The following is a 19420-nucleotide window of genomic DNA, read 5'->3' as shown; positions in this document are numbered from 1 at the left end:
ATTAAAAATCAAAAGCTATCAAAGACAGCGTCTTCGTTTGAAGGTGATAAATGATATTGGTTAAACAAAGTCAGCAATGCCTAAAGAACTTTTCCATGTTTTCGTTGACGATAGGAAGTTTAATAACTTATTCTTGACATTTTCCCAACCCTTTTTCGCGTCTGGTCGTTTTGATGCATTACGTAAGTCAAATCTGTAACGTGATAGGAAATGCTTGTAAGTAGTTCAGGTTAAGGGGGATTTTCCTTTGAGTGTCGAAAGTCGAATTTGATTTGCAATTACTATGCTTAGCGATTGGCTAAAGACTCGCGCCACTTCGTCATCGCCCAAATCAATTGTGGCACGCTCGCACACGTTTTCCCGCGCTTCACGTACGTCTTATGCTTCGAGTTTTGATTGGTTCACTGGATCGTCTGTGTCCTTTATGATTGGCCAGAGTGACAACGGTACTTTGCTTTCGGTTTTACGACACGCAAACCACTCTAACATGTCTTATCTACAATTTAATTGTTGAAAAGTCGCGCAATCGTTTAGCGCCGATCGTTTTTACCTCGCGTCAACGAAACTGCCAGCCACGAAAGCTTCTTTTTATAATAATTTTAGTGTTTGAAATATTGCGGTGCTCGGCACCCCCTCAATGTTCCTGAACACAAAGATTCAGATCAGGAAATCATCATGTGATGGTCCATAGTATGGCGTCTGGTCATGCGGAGTTGTGGCTTCTTATAATAAATCTGACTTTCAACAACTGCCGAGGTCACAGTCCGCGGACTTGATAACTAATATCTGCATGTTAGATACGCAAGCCGCAACGCATATCTGATAGACAAATACCTTTTTTCTTTTCAAAACAATATAATTTCAGAATATTTTTACCACACGCAAATCAACGTTTTCTTTGGGGGGCATCCCAGTTCAATAGCGCCTATTGATCAACTTATAAATAAACGCCTGCAGCGTTGGCAAACGGAACTCCATCCAGAAAACTAACTCGAACACGAATTCGATTGTTCAACTAAATGAGCAACCACTAACGAAACCGTGTCGTTCTTTTCCCCGTGAAGGACTCCCATAGAAAAAGACAGGGACGCTCATCGGGAATTTTGAAGAGGTACCAAGATACTATTTTGTGGGCGTGACTTGAATTTTTTTCACCCTGAAGAGGAACCAATTCTAAAACAAAACATTAACTGACGCTGACTTTATTCGGTATAAAAGGTTTCGCATTTGCTCCCGCTGTGGACCTTTTCAGGCTGAACACTCCAAGAGGTACCAAAACCGTGTTTTTAACCTCTTAAAGGTACGACGAGCGTCTCAGAACTTTTTTTAAGGGAGTTCCCCCCCCGGTCTTTTTCATCCATTTTCACGCGTGCCAGCATGAGTGTGCAAGGGTGATGACATATGATCACGTGCTGACAAATGCCAGTTACGTTTAGGTCACGATAGGGTGAAATATCATCCAATACCATGGTGGTGTCACATGAAACGACCGGGGAGGTATTAAATAATAGAAACATTCGAAACGGCATCAATCTTTGAGCTCCGCACAGGACTACGTTCTTGGTGCAACGTGTAGATATATATTTGTGGAAAAATATCGCTGGGCGTCATACGTCTTGCACCATGGCGGACGATATTTACTTCGACTATCAACTAAGCGGCCGGCCCCAACGTAAGAAGACGAAGGAGCGTCTTTGGAGCGTTCTCATCGCGTGCTTTGTGGCGGCGTTCGGTCCTTTCAGTTTTGGATATGGTATGGGTTATTCCTCCGCGGCAGTGACCCAGCTGGAAAACGCTAATGCTACAGACCTACATCTTGATAAAGAGGGTATCACCTGGTTTTCGGTAAGCTGTTTTATCTTTATTATATCATGTTTATCTTCTTTATTAGGCAGTTTAGGTGACATGTTCTCTTGCCTTTTGAGTATCGAAATCTTTCACTGTAAAGGCTTCTTATGCAAGCGCGCGCTCGAAAATGCTCTCCTGCAAGATATTGCTCGCCAAAATCTTTCTTGCCAAAGACAAAAAATTTAATTAAATGATTTCCTATGAAAACCTCGGTGGGGTATAATCACGAAACACCGAGTTAGACTTCGAATTGGACTTCAAGACAGCATGAACAGCGTCTCTGTTGGTTTCAAGACGCTCAGCTTGAATTCGGCTCTGGCTAGTCAGAATAGCGATTAGCCTGAATGCGTGCCGTAGAACCGGAATAGCGACTCTCAGAGCCTGTTCTAACCCCAGTGGCACTGGTAACGTAATATTTAGACGAAAAACATATGCACTCTTACGAAAGTGAACTCGAATTCGATTTTCTAACTCGATGCCTCCTGACTAGGAGAAGGCAGCGAACAGAAAAACCTTCAATTTATAAACTTATACAAAACAATTAAACTTTGCTTGGCTCCGATCTTGATGAAGTCAGCGGAAACACTGAACGCGCCCCAAATCTGCAACCTCGATAGGAAGCAAAGCCTCTCACAAGTCAACAAACCGATCAGGTTTCAAGTTTTAGTAAAAAAAAAAAAAAATGTACCGACTTAAGAGACACTATTAAAAATTTATCTTTTTTCAGTCCCTATTCAAATATGTATCATTCTTCGCAATGTTTACGAGCGATTCGATCTTTGGACAATACAGCGCAATGTCTTAGCCTCAGTTGTTTGTGTCGAAAGGACGCGAAAATTGCTGAATGGCATATATTTTCTTATAGAATTAAAAAAAATATACAAACGGTAAGGCAAAGAGCCTGTGTGGGCTGCACGTGAGCTGAAGTAAAAACATCACGCTCTTGACAGAAAAAGCAAACATCATAGCTTTTTTTTGGAGAGAGAGATCTAGAGAAAAGAAAAGCACATCTCTTTTGACAAGAAAGACATCAAACACATGACAGTCACAACCTCTTAGGAAAGATGGCTGTTACGTAACACATTGTGTACTGCACAACGTTATCAGGTCTTGTAAATGTCATATCTCAGATCGGTTCTCGTGATTGAAAGATTCGCGTGATATTTAAGTCCCCTTGACCCCATGTCAATTTCGCTGTACTGAAAACAAAACGTAGCTCTTATCCGGTCCACGAATTTCACGTCTGTATAATTCGTTTTCTCAAAATAAAATCGTTTTGCTTGCATTAAGAACATCAGCAAAGTCAGGGATTTTAGAGTAGATGCAAAGAATTAAACTGCCCAAATTTCAACTTCGTAGCGTTCATCGCAACCAATTTATTACAAAAACAATGTTCAGAAAATTGTTTGGGTCCGCCATATTGGTTTACCACTTTGGCATACAATATGGCAGCCAAAATGGTTAGCAAGAGCAATCACAGATTTGATTTTGTTAACAATGAAGTGTATTTTATGTGAAGTATATACGAAATAACTCATATTTGAACTGCGGTTGTAGATGAAAGTGAAGAATAATCATCGCAGTAAAGTTTCCAATTTAAGCACTTGGAAAGAAGAAGCCTGAAAAAAAAGAAAAAAAAAAAGAAAAGAAAAAAGGGCTTCAACGGGATTTGAACCCGTGACCTCTGTGATACCGGTGCGATGCTCTACCTGTGTGTGGCTTCATAGCTCAGTTGGTAGAGCATCGCACCGGTATCGCGGAGGTAACGTGTTAAAATCCCGTTGAAGCCCTGATTTTTTTTTTTTTTTTTCAGGCTTCTTCTTTCCAATTGCTTAAATTGGAAAATTTCCTGCGATGATCATTCTTCACTTTCAATGAAGTGTATTTTACACTTCGGAATACTTTAGTTCTCATTTTTAACTCTGAATGGCATTTCTAAAAGCAGTTAGTAGGGTAAAAATATAGCTTTCTGTACTGTTTTGATTATTTCAGACTAGATTAAATTAAATGGGGTGTTTTAATTTTCAAAACGTTGTACATGTACCTCGAAAATGAGGCTCTCTGTTGAACGAAAATCTTGCCAGTGACTTGAAATTTACTCACGTTACGATTATGTTCAAAGAAACGCCTTTCAGGAACAGTGGTTTTCATATTAGAAAATTTGTTGACATTACGTGAAAACGATGGTTTTTGATTTGCTTATCTTTTTGGCCTTCTAATATTTTCACGCGTTTCAATTCTAATTTAATGTACTTGTTGAGGGTCTATTTAGAGAGCGATTTCGTTCATCCGTAATCTAATCGCTACAAATCGTGATATTTAGCTTCTTGAGTTGTCTTTAAAATGCTTGTACAAGCTCTTATTGCCGGCGGATGTCTGATGATCTCGGTGTGAGACACTGTTTCCTGAGATTAAATTCTTTCAATCTTCTAAGCCTGTTAGGCAGAGGACCCTTAACAGGACTGTTTCGTGACGTTAGCAATATTTTCTAATTCAAGTCAACTGAGACATTCAAAGTTGTCACTGACAGTCAGCCTATCCAGAAACCCACACGTTATAGGAGGGAATATGTGAAAAGTGATATGAGGGGCCGGGGGGGAGGGAGGGTGCTCCCTTATATGGGGTATATAATCTGAAAAAGGGTATGTATTTCACTCTGGCGTGGCATTGGGTCTTTTGTTTATAAGGAACTTTTTTTTCCGCATCAACATTGGCAAATGATTACCCCTTCTCAAATACTTACGCAAATGGAAACAAATTCTGGTTAACTGCAATGATATATTTGAGCAATTTAGAGGTCTGAAATGGGGTATTGAATTCTGGGGTTTTAAGGTTCGGGCCGCACACCCTCACCAAAAACTTTGGAGAGTACCCCCTCCCCTCCCCGGATATGAGAAGCAATCAGTGCGACTTCCCTGTAGTATTCGAGTCAAGTTCACGCCAAGCGAAACAAATTATTAAACAGTAACAAATTAATAAAGCAAGGACTATCTTTTAGACATTTGTAAAGCAAGTCGACCAAAATAGTGCAAATGATGGACATTTACATGGCCTCTGCAAATTACATGTTGCGTTACTTGTCAAACCGTGTGAGCTGCTAATCTCATTACGTGTAAGAACCTCGCAACAGACATGCACAAGAACAGATCTTTTTTCCGTTGTAGCTTCTGAAGATCCTCTTCAAGACGTAATATTTGCCACTCGGGAAACTTGTTTGCCGGTTTTATTAAGAGAATTAGATTCGCCAGTATGAATGCGTTTGTACCGTACCAGGGCAGTGTATTTGGTCTTGAAATGTTAGCGTCAACAAGGAATGTCGTTTCTTCAACAAATGGGTCTCCTCTTCTCTGCATGGCGCTGCGTTTTTTGTTCTTCAAATTTAAAAAATTTGTAAAATGCGCCACATTTTCAGACGTTTTCGTTGCTAGAAGCCATCAAAAACTACTTAAAATAGCTGTCGCTTTTAATAACAAGAGACGAAAACACAACAGAGGTCATCTTTAAGTTCGAATTATATTACGAGAGTTTAGCCGGAAGGTCGCTCCTAGTAGTAAAGAGAATGAGGGAAGTGATACCTTGATTTCGTGTTCTTTGCTTTGATCGTCGAATTTTTCCAGCGTAGTCACATCTGCTCATATAGTCAGTTACATTCTTCTCTCTCTTTATTTTATTTTTGTATTGCGATTTTAATATTTCAAGTGTAATGTTTCTTACAGTACACTCTTCGTTTTTTAGCAGAGTATATGGGCCAAACCACCCCCTAAATGTTTCGTCAGTTCTTGGGTATTTCACATTATTTCATATTACTTAAAAAGTATTGACTCTTTCTACACCAAACTTAGCAGATGAGCAGGAGACCTATTGCCAATTATATTTACGTGAAAAATGTCAGTAAATGTCAAAGTTGTGACGTCACAGTGATGACGTCATGTTTTTTGCCTGTCTTGAAGTTGTTAATATGCATATTTTTTACAATGTGTTCGAAAGAGCACATCAAGGGGAGTTGAAACCTGAAAAAATTTTGTCCATATCACAAAAATTAAATGAAATATGGCATTTTTAAATATGAAAAATAACTCTGCAAAATATGGGGTCCCCCCTTGAGAAAAATCCCCAAATTGGAGCCGTAATTTTGTTCCAGCAAATGCAGCTATGTTGCACATGTGATGTGCCAGATGACTAAAGCAAAAATAAAGAGGAAAATCGGAATAAAAAATTATCCCTCTAGTGTTATTGCGTTAAAATTAGTTTTGTTACGTCATAACCTGTGACGTCACCCGTTTTTTCACTGTTAATACCATCCTAACAGAGCCGAAAATCAAATTTCTAAAACCATACGATTTTTGACAACATCAAGCTTTCTATTTTTCTAGATTATTAGCCTTCCTAGAATAAAACTGAAAAAAATAAACCAGAGAGACTGACTTAAGAAGGACAGTATGGTCAAGCAAATTCCGGGGGGAGAACAAAAAAGTATTTAACTTACCATATCTCGATTAATAATCATCATAGCAAAAAACGGTTTCCGACATTTTACTCCTCAAGTCAAGGCCTTTCCAATGACGTAATCTTTTTATCAGATTTTACAAAAAATTATAGCACGTTTTGGTGACGTCATCAATTATGACGTCATAATCTGACATTTTGTCACAACTTCCAAATTAAAATAAACTGGAGAACAAAGAAAGCTCATCTGTCAAACTTGGTTCAGAAATATATAAACCAAGCAAATATAGCCTTCATGAAACATTAGGGGGGTGGTTTGGCTCCTACGTGTTAATTTATAAGAATTTCAAGGCTGAAATTTGCGAACTTTTAAAAATATTTACAGAATAAGCCCGAGACTAAGATTTTGAAAAGAATATAACATTTGTGTCGAGAATTCGTTAAAACAATACAATTTTATGTTTTGTTTGTTTGTTTGTTTTTTTTAAACCAAACCGTATTTAAAAATTCTTGCTTTCTATACATCTAAACGGCAAAACTAGCCAAAAAAGCTAACATTTCTGCAGAACGTTAGGCTCAGATTTTTATAAAAACATTTTTTGCATGTTGATGGAATAAAATTCAATAAAATAAACATGTTTTTCAATGAACTTTATTCACCATTGAGAAGTATGGCGCGCAATGTAACACAATACAGACATCATAAATTTTATTTGATAATTCAGTTCTTGGGTACGTCCGTTAACCGTTACATCTGAAGTACCCCAAGAATGTACTTCATGTACACATCTTTCATTGATCCTGTTCGTTTGTTTCTCTCCTCAGTCTCTCCTCAATATTGGCGCCATGTTGGGAGGTCCTCTTGGCGGATGGATGATAGATTTCTTCGGCCGTAAAATCGCTCTCATGCTTACGGCCCTCCCATTCTCTGTTGGCTGGCTCATGATCGGCTTTGGAAAAGTGCCGGGCTTGCTTCACGCCGGAAGGTTTTTCTCTGGTGTTGGGGTGGGGTGTGCGTCACTCATTGTGCCGGTAAGTAATGAAGTAGTTCTGTTAGAGGTGCAAGAGAGGAAAACTGCTACCTGAGGGGAATGCAGGCGCAGCCAGTTATATCTTGCGTCTGCAGTCACTTCGTTTAGCCGATTTTTCTCTTCCTATAGACTAGATCTCCTCCTGCAGGAGAGAGAGCTCATTCAAAGTTTCTAAACTTCTCCTGGGAAAGCTTTCCGAGCCATAACCTCTGCTCGAGTGTAGTAGATTTTATCCCGGTTTACAAATGCCCAAACTTACATCCGTCTTTTCGCAACCGCTCGGTCGAGAGTGGAGCGCACTTTACATTAGGCCTTCGCGCCTCCTCACCAGAGTAAAACGATCGAGAGAATGCTTCAATGCGCAGCAGCGGATGAAGTGGAAATGCACATGCTTTACGGCTGCGCGCATCAGGCATTCCCAAATGTCCATGGTGCACCTCCAACTTTCTTCTTGCTTCTTGTTCTGATTGATTTTGTTGAAACATTTAAAAAAGACGAGGTGTAGTAGAGTAAATCCCCAATATAGGCCTTATTCCCAAGGTAATCCCTCTGAAGTTATCTTTATACATGGTTTGAAACTCTCCTCTCTAAAGAGGGATGATTTTGCAATCTAACCTAGTCTTTGAAATTTCTTCGTAGGTCTACATCTCCGAAACTGCCCCGAGTCGTTTTCGTGGCGCATTCGGTGCCTTCAACCAAATCGGGATCGTCACAGGCATTCTAATGTCGTACGTAATTGGTCACGAGCTGGACTGGCGTGGGTCCGCCATTGCAGGTATTGGGCCCCCTGCCGTCATGGTGATACTGATGATCTTTATGCCAGAGACCGCTCGCTGGTTGCTGGCTCGCGGCAAGGAAGAGCGAGCCAAAAAATCGTTGCTGTGGCTTCGAGGGCCAAATTATAAAATTGAGAACGAGATGGATGAAATAAGGGAGAGTCTCAGTAAGTGAAACTTCTTGTTCTAGAAAGTAATGGCGCTTTTCAGTTTGATGTAGGAAATTAAAGTTGAACCATTTACAGACTTCAAAAAAATCGTTAAATCTCTGTAAAATGTCCGCGTTTCCTTTGTAAATTACAATCTCTGTAAATTTGCACACTTACAGAGATTTTGTAACACTTTAAAAGGTCTGTAAATTTTATCACTCAAGCGTTTTAAATGATGAGTCCTTTCCTCTTATTCTAGCTGCTTCAATTTACAAACATTTTACAAACATTTTGTAATGAACAGAACTAAAAACTGAACAAAATGTTTGTAAAATAAATTTACAGACATTCTGCTTTTTAATAAGGAAAAGTACCAAGTCTGTACCACCTTTTTTTCCGATGCAAAGGCAATTTTTCGGTGTTCACCCAATTTTTATCATTGAAGAAAGACAAAATACAGAAGACAGCAGGTGAAACAAATGTAGGTTATAAAATCGTTTAATTCAGCGGGCGAAAGGGTTTTGATATTCGCACATGAGAATTAAAGCTTGTAATGCTCTTCCTCAATTGATCTCTTTGTGTCTCGCGCTCCACGCACAATGGAAACGATTTTGTTTACTTTTCGTGTTAAACTTCTCTAAGAGAGTAAATTGTGAAACATTTTCTTGTCATATTTTTTTCTTCGCCGTTCTCCAACAGCTCAATTAACGCAAAACAAGTTAAAGGAACTGTCTCCCGGATTTCAGCCAAATTTTAGACATTCAGAAATTTAGAAAATGGCCACCAAATTGAGTGAAATATAAAAACAACTTCTTAAAACAGTGAAGGAAGGTTTCAGTAACACGACAAATACATTCGTTAGAACGTATGGATGGTTGGGCGGTGCGGGTTTGAGTCCTGGCCGGGGGACATTGTGTTGATTTCGTGGGGAAGACGCTTCACCCTCACAGTACCTCTCTTTGCATCAATGTGTACTGGCAACTTAGTCAATGCCTGGGTAACCCGGCGATGGACTAGAATCCCATCCAGGGGGGAGTAGAAATACTCATAGTCGCTTCATGTTACAGACAGCAGGATAAACTCCGGCCTGATGGGCCACCTTACCTTTACCCTTATGCTAACAAACAATCATTCATTTTTGCTTCTATCAGATTTTAGAGACAGGATGTCAATCAGAGAATTCGCCAAACCCAGTCTCCTCAGGCCATTCGCTATCAGCATGACCATTCACTTCTTCCAACAGACAACAGGCATCAATGCTGTTATGTTTTACTGCGCAACAATCTTCCAGAAGGCTGGTTTCCAAGAGAACAGCACAGTAGTGTCCATTCTGATCGCCGTGATCCAACTCTTTGCGGCGGCCGTGTCCATTCTTATGATCGATCGTGGCGGCAGACGCTTCCTCCTGATCGTAGGCGGCCTAGGAATGTGCTTCAGCTGCTTCACCCTGGGAGCCTACTTCTACTTGACCATCAACGCCGTACCGACTCACGGGTGGGTCGAGTTTGATATCTCGTGGGTAGCCGTCACGAGTGTCGCGGTGTACATCGTGGGATTTGCCATGTCATGGGGTCCCTGCACCTGGTTGATCATGAGCGAGATTTTCCCCGTCAAAGCCAGAGGAATCGCTAGCGGCATTGCGACTCTCTTCAACTGGTTCTGCTCGTTTGTTATCACCAAAACGTTTGTCTTGCTCATCGATGAATTCACAGAAGCTGGCACGTTCTGGTTCTACGGAAGTCTGGCGTTCCTCGCGGTCGTCTTTGTCTACGTATATCTCCCGGAAACCAAAGGCAAATCGCTCGAAGAGATTCAAATTTATTTCGAGAACAAAGTGCAGAAAAATGCGACAAAACCTGCGCAGCCGAGTGAGGTCGACGACGGAGTAATAGAAACCAGACTGTAAGGAAGAACATTGCAAAAAGATTACAAAGGCGTTGCACAACCGCACTGAAGTATCTTCCCCTCACAGCCGAGAATGCGTTAGAGCCTCGGGGTGGTAGGAACTCCCATGTCAAAAAAAGGTCGGAGATGCTCATCGTAAACTGTGAATTAAACCCTCAAAACGAAGGCGATCTGTGCGTAGCTCGAGCTTTATTTACCCCTGAAAGATGCCACTTTAAAAAGGAGGTGACAGCGTTTTGTAGTTGTTTCCTCGAAGGCAATCCTAAAAGTTACCTTGACAGCTGAAAATAGTGGCGAGACGACGGGCATCCCCGACCATTTCACATGAGCATAATCTAATCAGAGGAAACGGAAAGATCATATCAATGAAATAATAAAAACATGTGTATAGAGCCAGTTTCCTTAAGATTCATAGGCGCTTGCATAAAAACAAAAAAAGATAACAAAACAACTATAGAACTGTAGAAGTTAGGGTAAAACTTATGATATTTTGAATAGAAAATTAGAAAAAACATGATCTAAGAAAACAGTTCTTAAGTGCTTTTTAAGGAGGATTGTTTTAGGTGTATTTTTAAAAACCTTCACTGACTGCTGGTTCTGATCTCAGATAAAGAGTGTTCCATAGTGTTGGTGCTGCCATATTGAGAGTGATCTTGCATTTCAGATAAAGGGGCTCAGTGACGGTATTTTGGCCACGTACAAAATAATCTTTCAATAGAAGGAAATCCAGCTGGAAATAGTGGTTTGCTAAGATAGAAAAACACCCTAGAGATAATGATAACCCATAAAGGAACAAGGATGGTTAAGCGATAACCTCGATTGTAAACGATTAACTTGAAAAATTTGGCTAAATTTTTCAAGATGCGCAAAACGTGACGTAGCTCCTTCAGAGTAGGTTTTTTGACGTTGAACACAGCGGCGAGATTGAGTTAACCAGAAGATAACGCATTTAAGAGGGTGCCAGATTGTAAAGTCCCCTCTAGATGCAAATTAGTAAAATTATCAAGACGATACGGTGTTTAGCAACTACGGCCATTGAAAAGTGATGTGCTCATGTTTTCTTAAGAGGGTGATAAGACAAGCTTGCTTTAACTTGTTGACCAAGCAGTCTGCAGACCAAAATACCTTATCATTTGAATAGACCAACTTCGATATCTTAAAATTCAGCCTAACACAATAGACCTCAGCACGAGCCTCTGGGTAATAAACCCCAGAGCCTCGTACTGAGGTCTATTGCTTTAGACTGAATTTTAATATTTCGAAATTGCTCTATTTGGCAGGATTAGACCGTTGTCGGCCTAATCCCTCGCGGTCAAAGTAGCCGAAGCCCCTAATGGTTAGGATCACCCGCGTGAATATATCAAGAGTGTCTCTGTAGTTCGTTACAATGGTACTTTTACATTCAGTTTCCAGACTTTGTAAACCTTCTTGGTTAAAATTTTTTAATTCTGTTTGCAGTGTTTTTTTTATGTTTATTTTGCCTAAAATATAATTTAAAAAACAAAACAAAACAAAACAAAAAGTTGTTAGTCTCTAGAATGCAATATTACTGCATTAAAAAAGGTTTACAAGTACTGCGAATCAAACGTTGGACTCGATGTTCAAGTAAGAGAAACATCTACCCACCTGTCCCTCTTCTGACCAGCTCCCTCTGCCCCGCCCATACCTCCGCACCCCCGTCCCCTTTGCCTTTGTCTCGCGTCTCCCCACTGGGGTGGTGCAATCTGCAGGTGCCAAGCAACAACTTCCCTCGAAACTTCTCAGCAGTAAAATTTACATAATTGGAGGAATTTCAAGAAAAAGTACTACTCCACATTGGTTTTTGCTCTCTTTGTCTGATCTGTAACTTTTCCATTGACGTCAGAAGGGTGAGTCAGACGAAAGCTGTTTAGGTTTCTTCTAATAATAGACCAATTTCGATATATTAAAATTTAGCCTAAAACAATAGACCTCAGCACGAGGCTCTGGGAAACAACCACAGAGTTTATGGGGTTTATTCCCTAGAGCCTGGTGCTGAGGTCTATTGTTTTAGGCTGAAAATTGGTCTATTCCAGGACACACTACACTCAACTAGCAAAAGCTGGCCACATGTTTTCTGTGCGCTTGCACCATTTAAGAACAAGACTGAAATATATCAGAACCAGAGCATTGCAGCCTGTTATGGTATTTTTAGGGAAGGCCTGTGTAATTTCTGTAATTTTAATTCACGTTTAGTGTCAGTTTTGCTTAAAATTGACAAAATATTGAGATGTGAGTCCTGACAGTCATTAAATGAAATGTAATACGAAGACTGAAATGTCTGTGAGGAAAGGTAGACCTCGCGCACCTCACGTGTTTTAGTCTTCTCTAATTCACGTGAATTATCACCTGATGTTTTATTTTCAATATGATTTCGTGTTTCGAAATCAGCATATTACCTCGTGCAGTCTCCTCATTGTAGAAGTAAGCCTGTTTTGCCTCTTTTGACCAATTAAGTGTGACGAGAAAGAGTCGTTGATTAGGTCAATATAGCTGTCTGTTTTCCTGATTAGTCGAGCTGGCACCAGTAAAGCGAATTATTATGCGGCTAGTCCCGTGAGGGGGCCAGATGAACCAAATCCTGCGCTGTGATTGGCTACCCGCGGCCGAGCGGGCAAGAGGCCGCAAGGGACTACTCGCTGTGTCCCGGAAAAAATTTCCCGAATCTTTTACTTAACGGCTCCGTTCTTTTTTTTTTTTTTTTTTTTGCGTGTTTAAGGACCTCAGGGTTAGTGCGCTCGTCTCCGAGTCGAGAGGTCCGGGTTCGAGCCCTGGCCGGGGGCATTGTGTTGTGTTCTTGGGCAAGACACTTTACTCTCACAGTGCCTCTCTCCACCCAGGTGTGAAAATGGGTACCGGCGAACTTAATGCTGGGGGTAACCCTGCGATGGACTAGCATCCCATCCAGGGGGGAGTAGAAATACTCCTAGTCGCTTCATGCTACAGAAACCGGGATAAGCTCCGGCCTGATGGGCCACTTGGCTCCCATGCAGACTTTACCTTACCTACCTTATGGACCTCGACTGTCGGTCCATAAACACGAACTTGGCCAAATACTAGCCATCTTGACCACACGCCTGATCAATAACCTCTATTTTTCAGACCAGACGAGGGGTGGCACCGGGAACCGTTGCGTGACTTCGGCCAGTCACGGGATTTACACGCCTCATGTTTTCAATCTTCCCCAATTCACGTGAAGCATGACTAGATATTTATTCCGTGTGTCATATAAACCAGCTAGATGTTTACAGCATGCAAGGAGGAGTGGTTGATTTACAATAACCTTGCAGCTTCGAAGCATCTAAAATGGCTGATCTCGAGTCAACGAATGGCGGTTTAGAGAAGCGTGAATGCTCACTCTCGTGTTCCATTCAATCTGAGCGAAACAAAGACAAAGAAAGAATTCGCAGAGCAATTCTAGCCACTTTTATTGCTGCCCTTGGACCGCTCGGCTTTGGGTACTGTGTCGGTTATTCATCCTCTGCGTTAGAGGATTTAGCAAGTGAATCTGCTGCTGTACGGTTAAATGACATACAGGGCTCCTGGTTTTCGGTAAGTTTGATCTGGTTCTACTGTGTATCTTATTATTTTGAGCGAAATCACTGAGCAGACCCGTGAATAAAGTTCTCGCGAAAATTCGCCACTTGAAATTTGATGACCCTACTTTTTATAATGTTAATGTCATTAACGACATATGTCCATACATGCCCATATCATGTTAGACTGTTCCAAGCCTCTCTCGGCCTTTCAACGCATGCGAAAGAAAAGCAAGCGAAGTCAGCGTGAAGCACGCGAGGGTTGGGGGAGCCAGGGTCTCGTTTTGCGTTGGCGTCCAGTTCTCTCGCGATTCTCTCCGTACGTTCAGCGATCGAATAAAAATACAAGTAAATAGTGCGAGGGTTGTGAAAAGTCTAATATCATGTGCATGTACTCTGTATAGCACTGGTTTGTTGCAAAGGAACATGTCAAACTGTCTTCAGTTTGCTGTGTTCAGTGTCTATTGGAAGCTATTTCTGTGGAAATCTGATTAAATCAATTGATGCATTTAAATGAAGATCAATATTTCAATTATTATTTGCCATGCTTCGCGAAGTTAAATTCCTTTAAATGCTTCTTTTCGTTTTCTTTCTGGCGAAATTGCGAAATTTAAGTCCCGCGAAATACTTCCGTCCGTCGGCGTATAATATCGTATTTATGAGCTCCCTTGATTGTATATTCTAGTCTGATGATTGTATAGTTCTTACTGAAATTTTGCCCATTGTTGTCTGAACTTCGACACAATGAACATTCTTAGATTATCATCCATTCTCTAGAAAGAGTTTTTTGTTAAGTAGAAAGCTTTTAGCCTTCATGTTTGGAGGACAATTTCAGTAAATGTTCACTAAATGCTTACCGTTCGCGCACGCTTTTCTGAGAATTGATCGTGGAGACCAATGAATAAATTTATCAGGGTCGGGTTGTTCGAGCGCAGTTTAATGTAACCCAGGATTAAAAGTTACAATTAACCCAAGTATGGTAACCTAATCCCAGGTTACCTATTTTCATTTGGAATGATCTGAAGAGGATTTTGACCGGAGTGGAAGACTCCCATACAAAATGGACGGGGGGAGGGGAGGGGGGGATTGCACGTCGGAAATTTTGAAAAGAACCCCTAAGAGGTACCAAGATCCTGTTTTGTGGGCGTGGCTTGGAATTTTTTTTAGCCCCCGAGAGGTATCAATTCTAAAACAACACATTATCTCCTGTCATAAGCAAAAGCTACCGCTGTGATCCTTTTGAGACTGAACACTCTAAGAGTTACCAGAGCTGCTTTTTTAACCCCTAAAAAGTACGAAGAGCACCCCCGTCCTTTTCATATGGGAGTACCCCCGGGCGATTTTGAGACGCCGTATTCAGGGGATTTAGCGTCTAGTCGTTAATTTTCAATTTATCTACAGTCCTTATTTCCTCTTGGTGCCATTTTTGGAGGTCCCATTGGTGGATGGGCGATAGACAGATTAGGTCGGAAGGGCACCATAATGCTCTGTGTCATTCCTTTTGAACTGGGATGGTTACTCCTCGCCTACGGCCAGAACCGTGGCATGCTGTACGCTGGCCGTGCCATCACGGGCTTAGGTTGCGGTATAGTCTCACTTGCTGTTCCGGTAAGTTTTGACCTATTCTGTGCATGTTCAGCAATGTTATTGTAATGGATGGCGTGGTTACCATGTGGGGGAGGGAGACGGGGAGGGTTTTTGCCCTCTAAGGACTACTCGAGCCAACAATATTGATAACAGCATGTATCATTCTAAGGTGAACTAATAATGGTACAGACGGTTACCAGAAAACTGAGAATGGTAAAGTAGTAATATTATTACTAAGTATACCCGTGCTAAAAAAGATCTTTTCTAATCAATATTACAAAGGACTTCAAAATGATGTAGAAAGAACACGACAAAATCCAACCAACCCCACCAAGCAGAAAGAGTTGATCCCAATAGAGCACGACCTAAGCGATACAAATAACCCTGACATTTAACTCATGTGTCGCACCTGTTCTTAGGTTTACGTTGCTGAGACTGTATCTGCACGGATTCGTGGTGCATTAGGTTCTGTTTTCCAACTAGCAGTGACAGTCGGCATTTTATTGGCATACGTAATGGGTGTCCTGTGCAGGTGGAGGTGGGTGGCATTTGTAGGAGCAATTCCTTCAGCATTACTTCTCTTCCTGATGTCCCCCATGCCAGAGACACCTCGCTGGTACCTTGGAAAGAACAGGAGAAGTGAAGCATTGTGTGCCCTGCTTTGGTTAAGAGGCCCTGATGCTGACATCGAAGAAGAATGCGCGGCAATCGAGGAAACGTTTGGTGAGTCCAATCTTCCACCAGGGTTCTTGCCCGGGGGGAAATCTTATATAAAAAGGACAGGAGCGCTCGTCGGAAATTTTGAAAAGAACCCCTAAGAGATACCAAGATCCTGTTTTGTGGGCGTGGCTTGGAATTTTTTTTAGCCCCCGAGAGGTATCAATTCTAAAACAACACATTATCTCCTGTCATATTTTTTTCGGCTCAATACCCTAAAAGGTACGGCAAAAGCTCCCGCTGTGGACCTTTTGAGGCTGAACACCCTAAGATCGAGGTAACAAAACCGCTTTTTTAACCCTAAAAGGTATGACGAGCACCCCCGTGCTTTTGATATAGGAGCCCCCTACCCCCGGGTTGTTGATCACCCTAACACAAGGTTTACAGGAAGGGGTTTTTTTTTTTCAAGATAATAAAATTTATCGTCTGGTCCAAGGAAATTTACGCATTTCCTGTCAAAGTCTGAGAAAAGTCAAGGAGTATTATTTTGAGCTTGCTGCAACACAGGCTTCCTAAGCTCAAAATACCTGGTGTATGCGACAGCTTTTGTATATAGAGAATTTCATGTGAAAATCACCAATCGTAAAATAGATGTGTAAATAACTATCTCATTTGAAATAAAGTTTTCCTTCCTAAAATGTGTCGCGTACTTGTCTCTTGTGCCGATTTTAAAGCCATTCTGAAGCCGTTTAGTGAAGTTATTGAAAACCGTTGTTTCTCCTTCAAAAAGACTAAACGGCGTGAGAGTGGCTTTAAAATCGGCACAAGAGACAAGAACGCGACACATTTGAGGTAGGAAAACTCTATTTCAAATGAGATAGTTATTTACACAATTTTTTTTTTACGATCGGTGATTTTCCCATGCAATTTTGTATATACACAAGCTATCACATACACCACGTATTTTGAGCTTGGGAAGCCTGTGGCTACAGGTTTTGGTGACATGTGTGTCTGTAAGGGTTAACCCTTACAATTATATTTGAGAGCTCACCAACGTTGATTCGATCAGTGATATTTAGGCTAATCTGAGCTCTTTTAAGCCATACTTTTGTCATTCAATAGAAACACAGAACCTACACAGGCAGTTGACGTAATGATGGTGAAGCAAAGAGAGATAGTTTATAGTTTGATCATGAACCAAAACAAACCGGTAGTTTCCTGTCTTTTTAGCTTGGTTTTCACTACGACCGTAAGCCCAAGCACAAACATAAGCATAACGGTAGTGAGGACATAAACAACAAAGGCATAAGCACAAGTACAAGCAGACCAAAACGTTTTTGCTCCTCTTGTGCTTTGATTATGCTTATGTCAAGTAGGAATGCGTTTCTGTAAGCATAAGCATGGCCGTAAGTCCGCCATCTTGTTTTGCTGTTTTGAGGAGGTATGGAACTGAAAATAGGGCAACCATCCATTCTGCGCACGTCTACGTACTTTTAAAGCTTGTGTTTTGGCCGTCCTCACTAGGTTTATAATTTGCTCAGTTGTGCTTTTGTTTTAGTGATAACCGGACTTAAGCTGTAAAGAGACTATCATGGTTGAGCGATTTGTATTTTCTTTGATAAAGAAAAAATTATCGTAGTAATTAATTAGTTTTAATTATTTTTTGACAGAGAGTCATGAGCGCCTTCAACTGCGTGATTTGTTATCACCAGTGATAGCAAAACCCCTGATAATTAGCACTGGTTTAATGGTTGTCCAACAATTTTGCGGAATCAATGCAGTGCTCTTTAATGCTGCATCCATCTTCGGAACGGCAGGCTTCTCAAACGGAAAACTTGCCACCATTGCAGTGGGCTTGGTTCAGTTTGTGGGTACAGGTCTGGCCTGTTTGCTTATGGACAAGGCGGGACGTCGGATCCTGCTACTGACCACAGCACTTGGGATGTGCGTGTCTCTTGTGGTGCTTGGTGTTTATTTCGAAATCTACATCCCTCCAACAACAACACCACCACCAACGGATGAAAGCTTGGCTAGTGACACGGTCTCCCAGCTGGGTTCCATAAGTCATTCTGTTCCAGCCAAAACAATTTCCTGGCTGTCCATCTTGTGTATTGTTCTGTTCAACCTCATGTTTGCCATCGCGTGGGGACCAGTCCCATGGCTTGTCATGTCAGAAATATTTCCCCTGCGAGCACGTGGCCCAGCGAGCAGCTTTGCAACTCTGACCAATTGGACAATGGCTTTTATTGTTACCATGACATTTAAGTCCATGGTGGCTACGCTCACCAATCAAGGCGTCTATTGGTTTTATGCCGGGTTCTGTTTAATGGGATTCATTTTTGTTTTCTTCCTTATGCCAGAGACAAAGGGGAAAACCTTAGAGGAGATAGAAGCTATGTTTGACAAAGGTAAAGGCTATCAGGAAATTAAGTGAAAATTGTTGAATTGTTTTTAAATACCTTATTTATTGAATACTTTCACGAAGCAAGCTACAGTCGAATGTATATTATTACAGACCCCTCATCTAGGATGGCACTGTTTCTACTGAAGGAACATCTCGGTTCAGTACGCATCTTGAAAAGTTTAGCCTACATTTTTCAAGTTCATCGTTAGTAATCCGTGACAATCTTCTCCATCCTGGATCATCCTTGTTCCTTTATGGTTTATTAATAACTCTTAAAGGTATCGAAGTAAACTATTATTGTCAGGTTTCCTTCAATTAAAGCTAATTTTAGACGTGGCCAAAATTACTCAAAATACCGTGACGGAGCTCCATTAAATAGCTGGGAAGTCTAAGTTATCTCGGTGAGAAAGGTGGGAGTCAGTGTTCCCACTTTTTGCAATGACATATCAAAGTTTATAGTGTTTTATCTTGTGATAGATCAATGCTCTAGAAATTGTTTCTAATTTGTTTTTATTTCAAAGCAGTACACTCATCTGATGGAGGTGCTTTGCCTAGTTTTGGGCGTTTTTAAACGCGAAATGACAAAATGCCACTATGGCTAAGAGTCAATGTGGGATACGAGTGTCTCAGTAACCTGGGTTAATCCTTAAACTTCAATTGAGAGCTAACCGCTGTCGGGTCAGTGATATTTAGACTTAAGACTAACGACAGTGTCATTTTGTCAAGTCGCCATTTCGTGATGTAATTTTAAACACGCCCCTTAGTTTAAAGGGGATACTACAGAAAATTAATATGCTTTTTAAGGTGCCGTAATTTGCCAAGCGGCGGCCCAAACTGTAAAACATCTTTGATTCCAAATAAAACATCAGTGATCTGGAGAGGTCTGTTCCATCTCAGTTTAGCTCCAAAAGTAGAGAGGTTGAGTGCCATCTTGGACTCAAACGCGGAAGAGGCTTGGGGAGAAACTTGGCGTGTCCACCCCTTTCCCGCCCACTTTTCCTGAGCCAACATGGCGGCGAGCCTGTGTCACTCGCGGCGCGGCCGCCTTCCCCGAAAGAAAAAA

At 41.2% G+C, this 19420-nt stretch overlaps 2 protein-coding genes across 2 annotated transcripts; both read left to right on the top strand.

Moving 5' to 3' along the window:
• The first annotated feature begins 1492 nt into the window (after positions 1-1492).
• LOC110065715 (solute carrier family 2, facilitated glucose transporter member 8-like) lies at positions 1493-11741 on the top strand. The gene is made up of 4 exons (XM_020772872.2): positions 1493-1845; positions 7120-7326; positions 7965-8268; positions 9402-11741. Exons 1-4 carry the CDS (start codon positions 1624-1626, stop codon positions 10154-10156), a joined length of 1488 nt encoding a protein of 495 aa, XP_020628531.1. The 5' UTR covers positions 1493-1623; the 3' UTR covers positions 10157-11741.
• Positions 11742-12624: 883 nt separating this feature from the next.
• Positions 12625-19235, top strand: LOC149104751 (solute carrier family 2, facilitated glucose transporter member 8-like). The gene is made up of 4 exons (XM_089270845.1): positions 12625-13725; positions 15111-15317; positions 15716-16019; positions 17624-19235. Exons 1-4 carry the CDS (start codon positions 13480-13482, stop codon positions 18385-18387), a joined length of 1521 nt encoding a protein of 506 aa, XP_089126971.1. The 5' UTR covers positions 12625-13479; the 3' UTR covers positions 18388-19235.
• The last annotated feature ends 185 nt before the right edge of the window (positions 19236-19420 follow it).

This window comes from Orbicella faveolata, unplaced genomic scaffold (assembly GCF_042242905.1).
Source record: "Orbicella faveolata isolate gen_17 unplaced genomic scaffold, um_ofav_v1 contig_34, whole genome shotgun sequence".
Classification (NCBI taxonomy): Eukaryota; Metazoa; Cnidaria; class Anthozoa; order Scleractinia; family Merulinidae; genus Orbicella; species Orbicella faveolata.
This window is presented reverse-complemented; position numbering and strand designations above follow the sequence as displayed.

Bases quoted from the DNA above. Each gene is read 5' to 3' on its own strand.
- LOC110065715 (XM_020772872.2), top strand. From the start codon at position 1,624: ATGGCGGACGATATTTACTTCGACTATCAACTAAGCGGCCGGCCCCAA. The intron at 1,846-7,119 runs GTAAGCTGTTTT...TTCTCTCCTCAG, and splicing joins AGGGTATCACCTGGTTTTCG to TCTCTCCTCAATATTGGCGC. The intron at 7,327-7,964 runs GTAAGTAATGAA...ATTTCTTCGTAG, and splicing joins GTGCGTCACTCATTGTGCCG to GTCTACATCTCCGAAACTGC.
- LOC149104751 (XM_089270845.1), top strand. From the start codon at position 13,480: ATGGCTGATCTCGAGTCAACGAATGGCGGTTTAGAGAAGCGTGAATGC. The intron at 15,318-15,715 runs GTAAGTTTTGAC...ACCTGTTCTTAG, and splicing joins TAGTCTCACTTGCTGTTCCG to GTTTACGTTGCTGAGACTGT. The intron at 16,020-17,623 runs GTGAGTCCAATC...ATTTTTTGACAG, and splicing joins GGCAATCGAGGAAACGTTTG to AGAGTCATGAGCGCCTTCAA.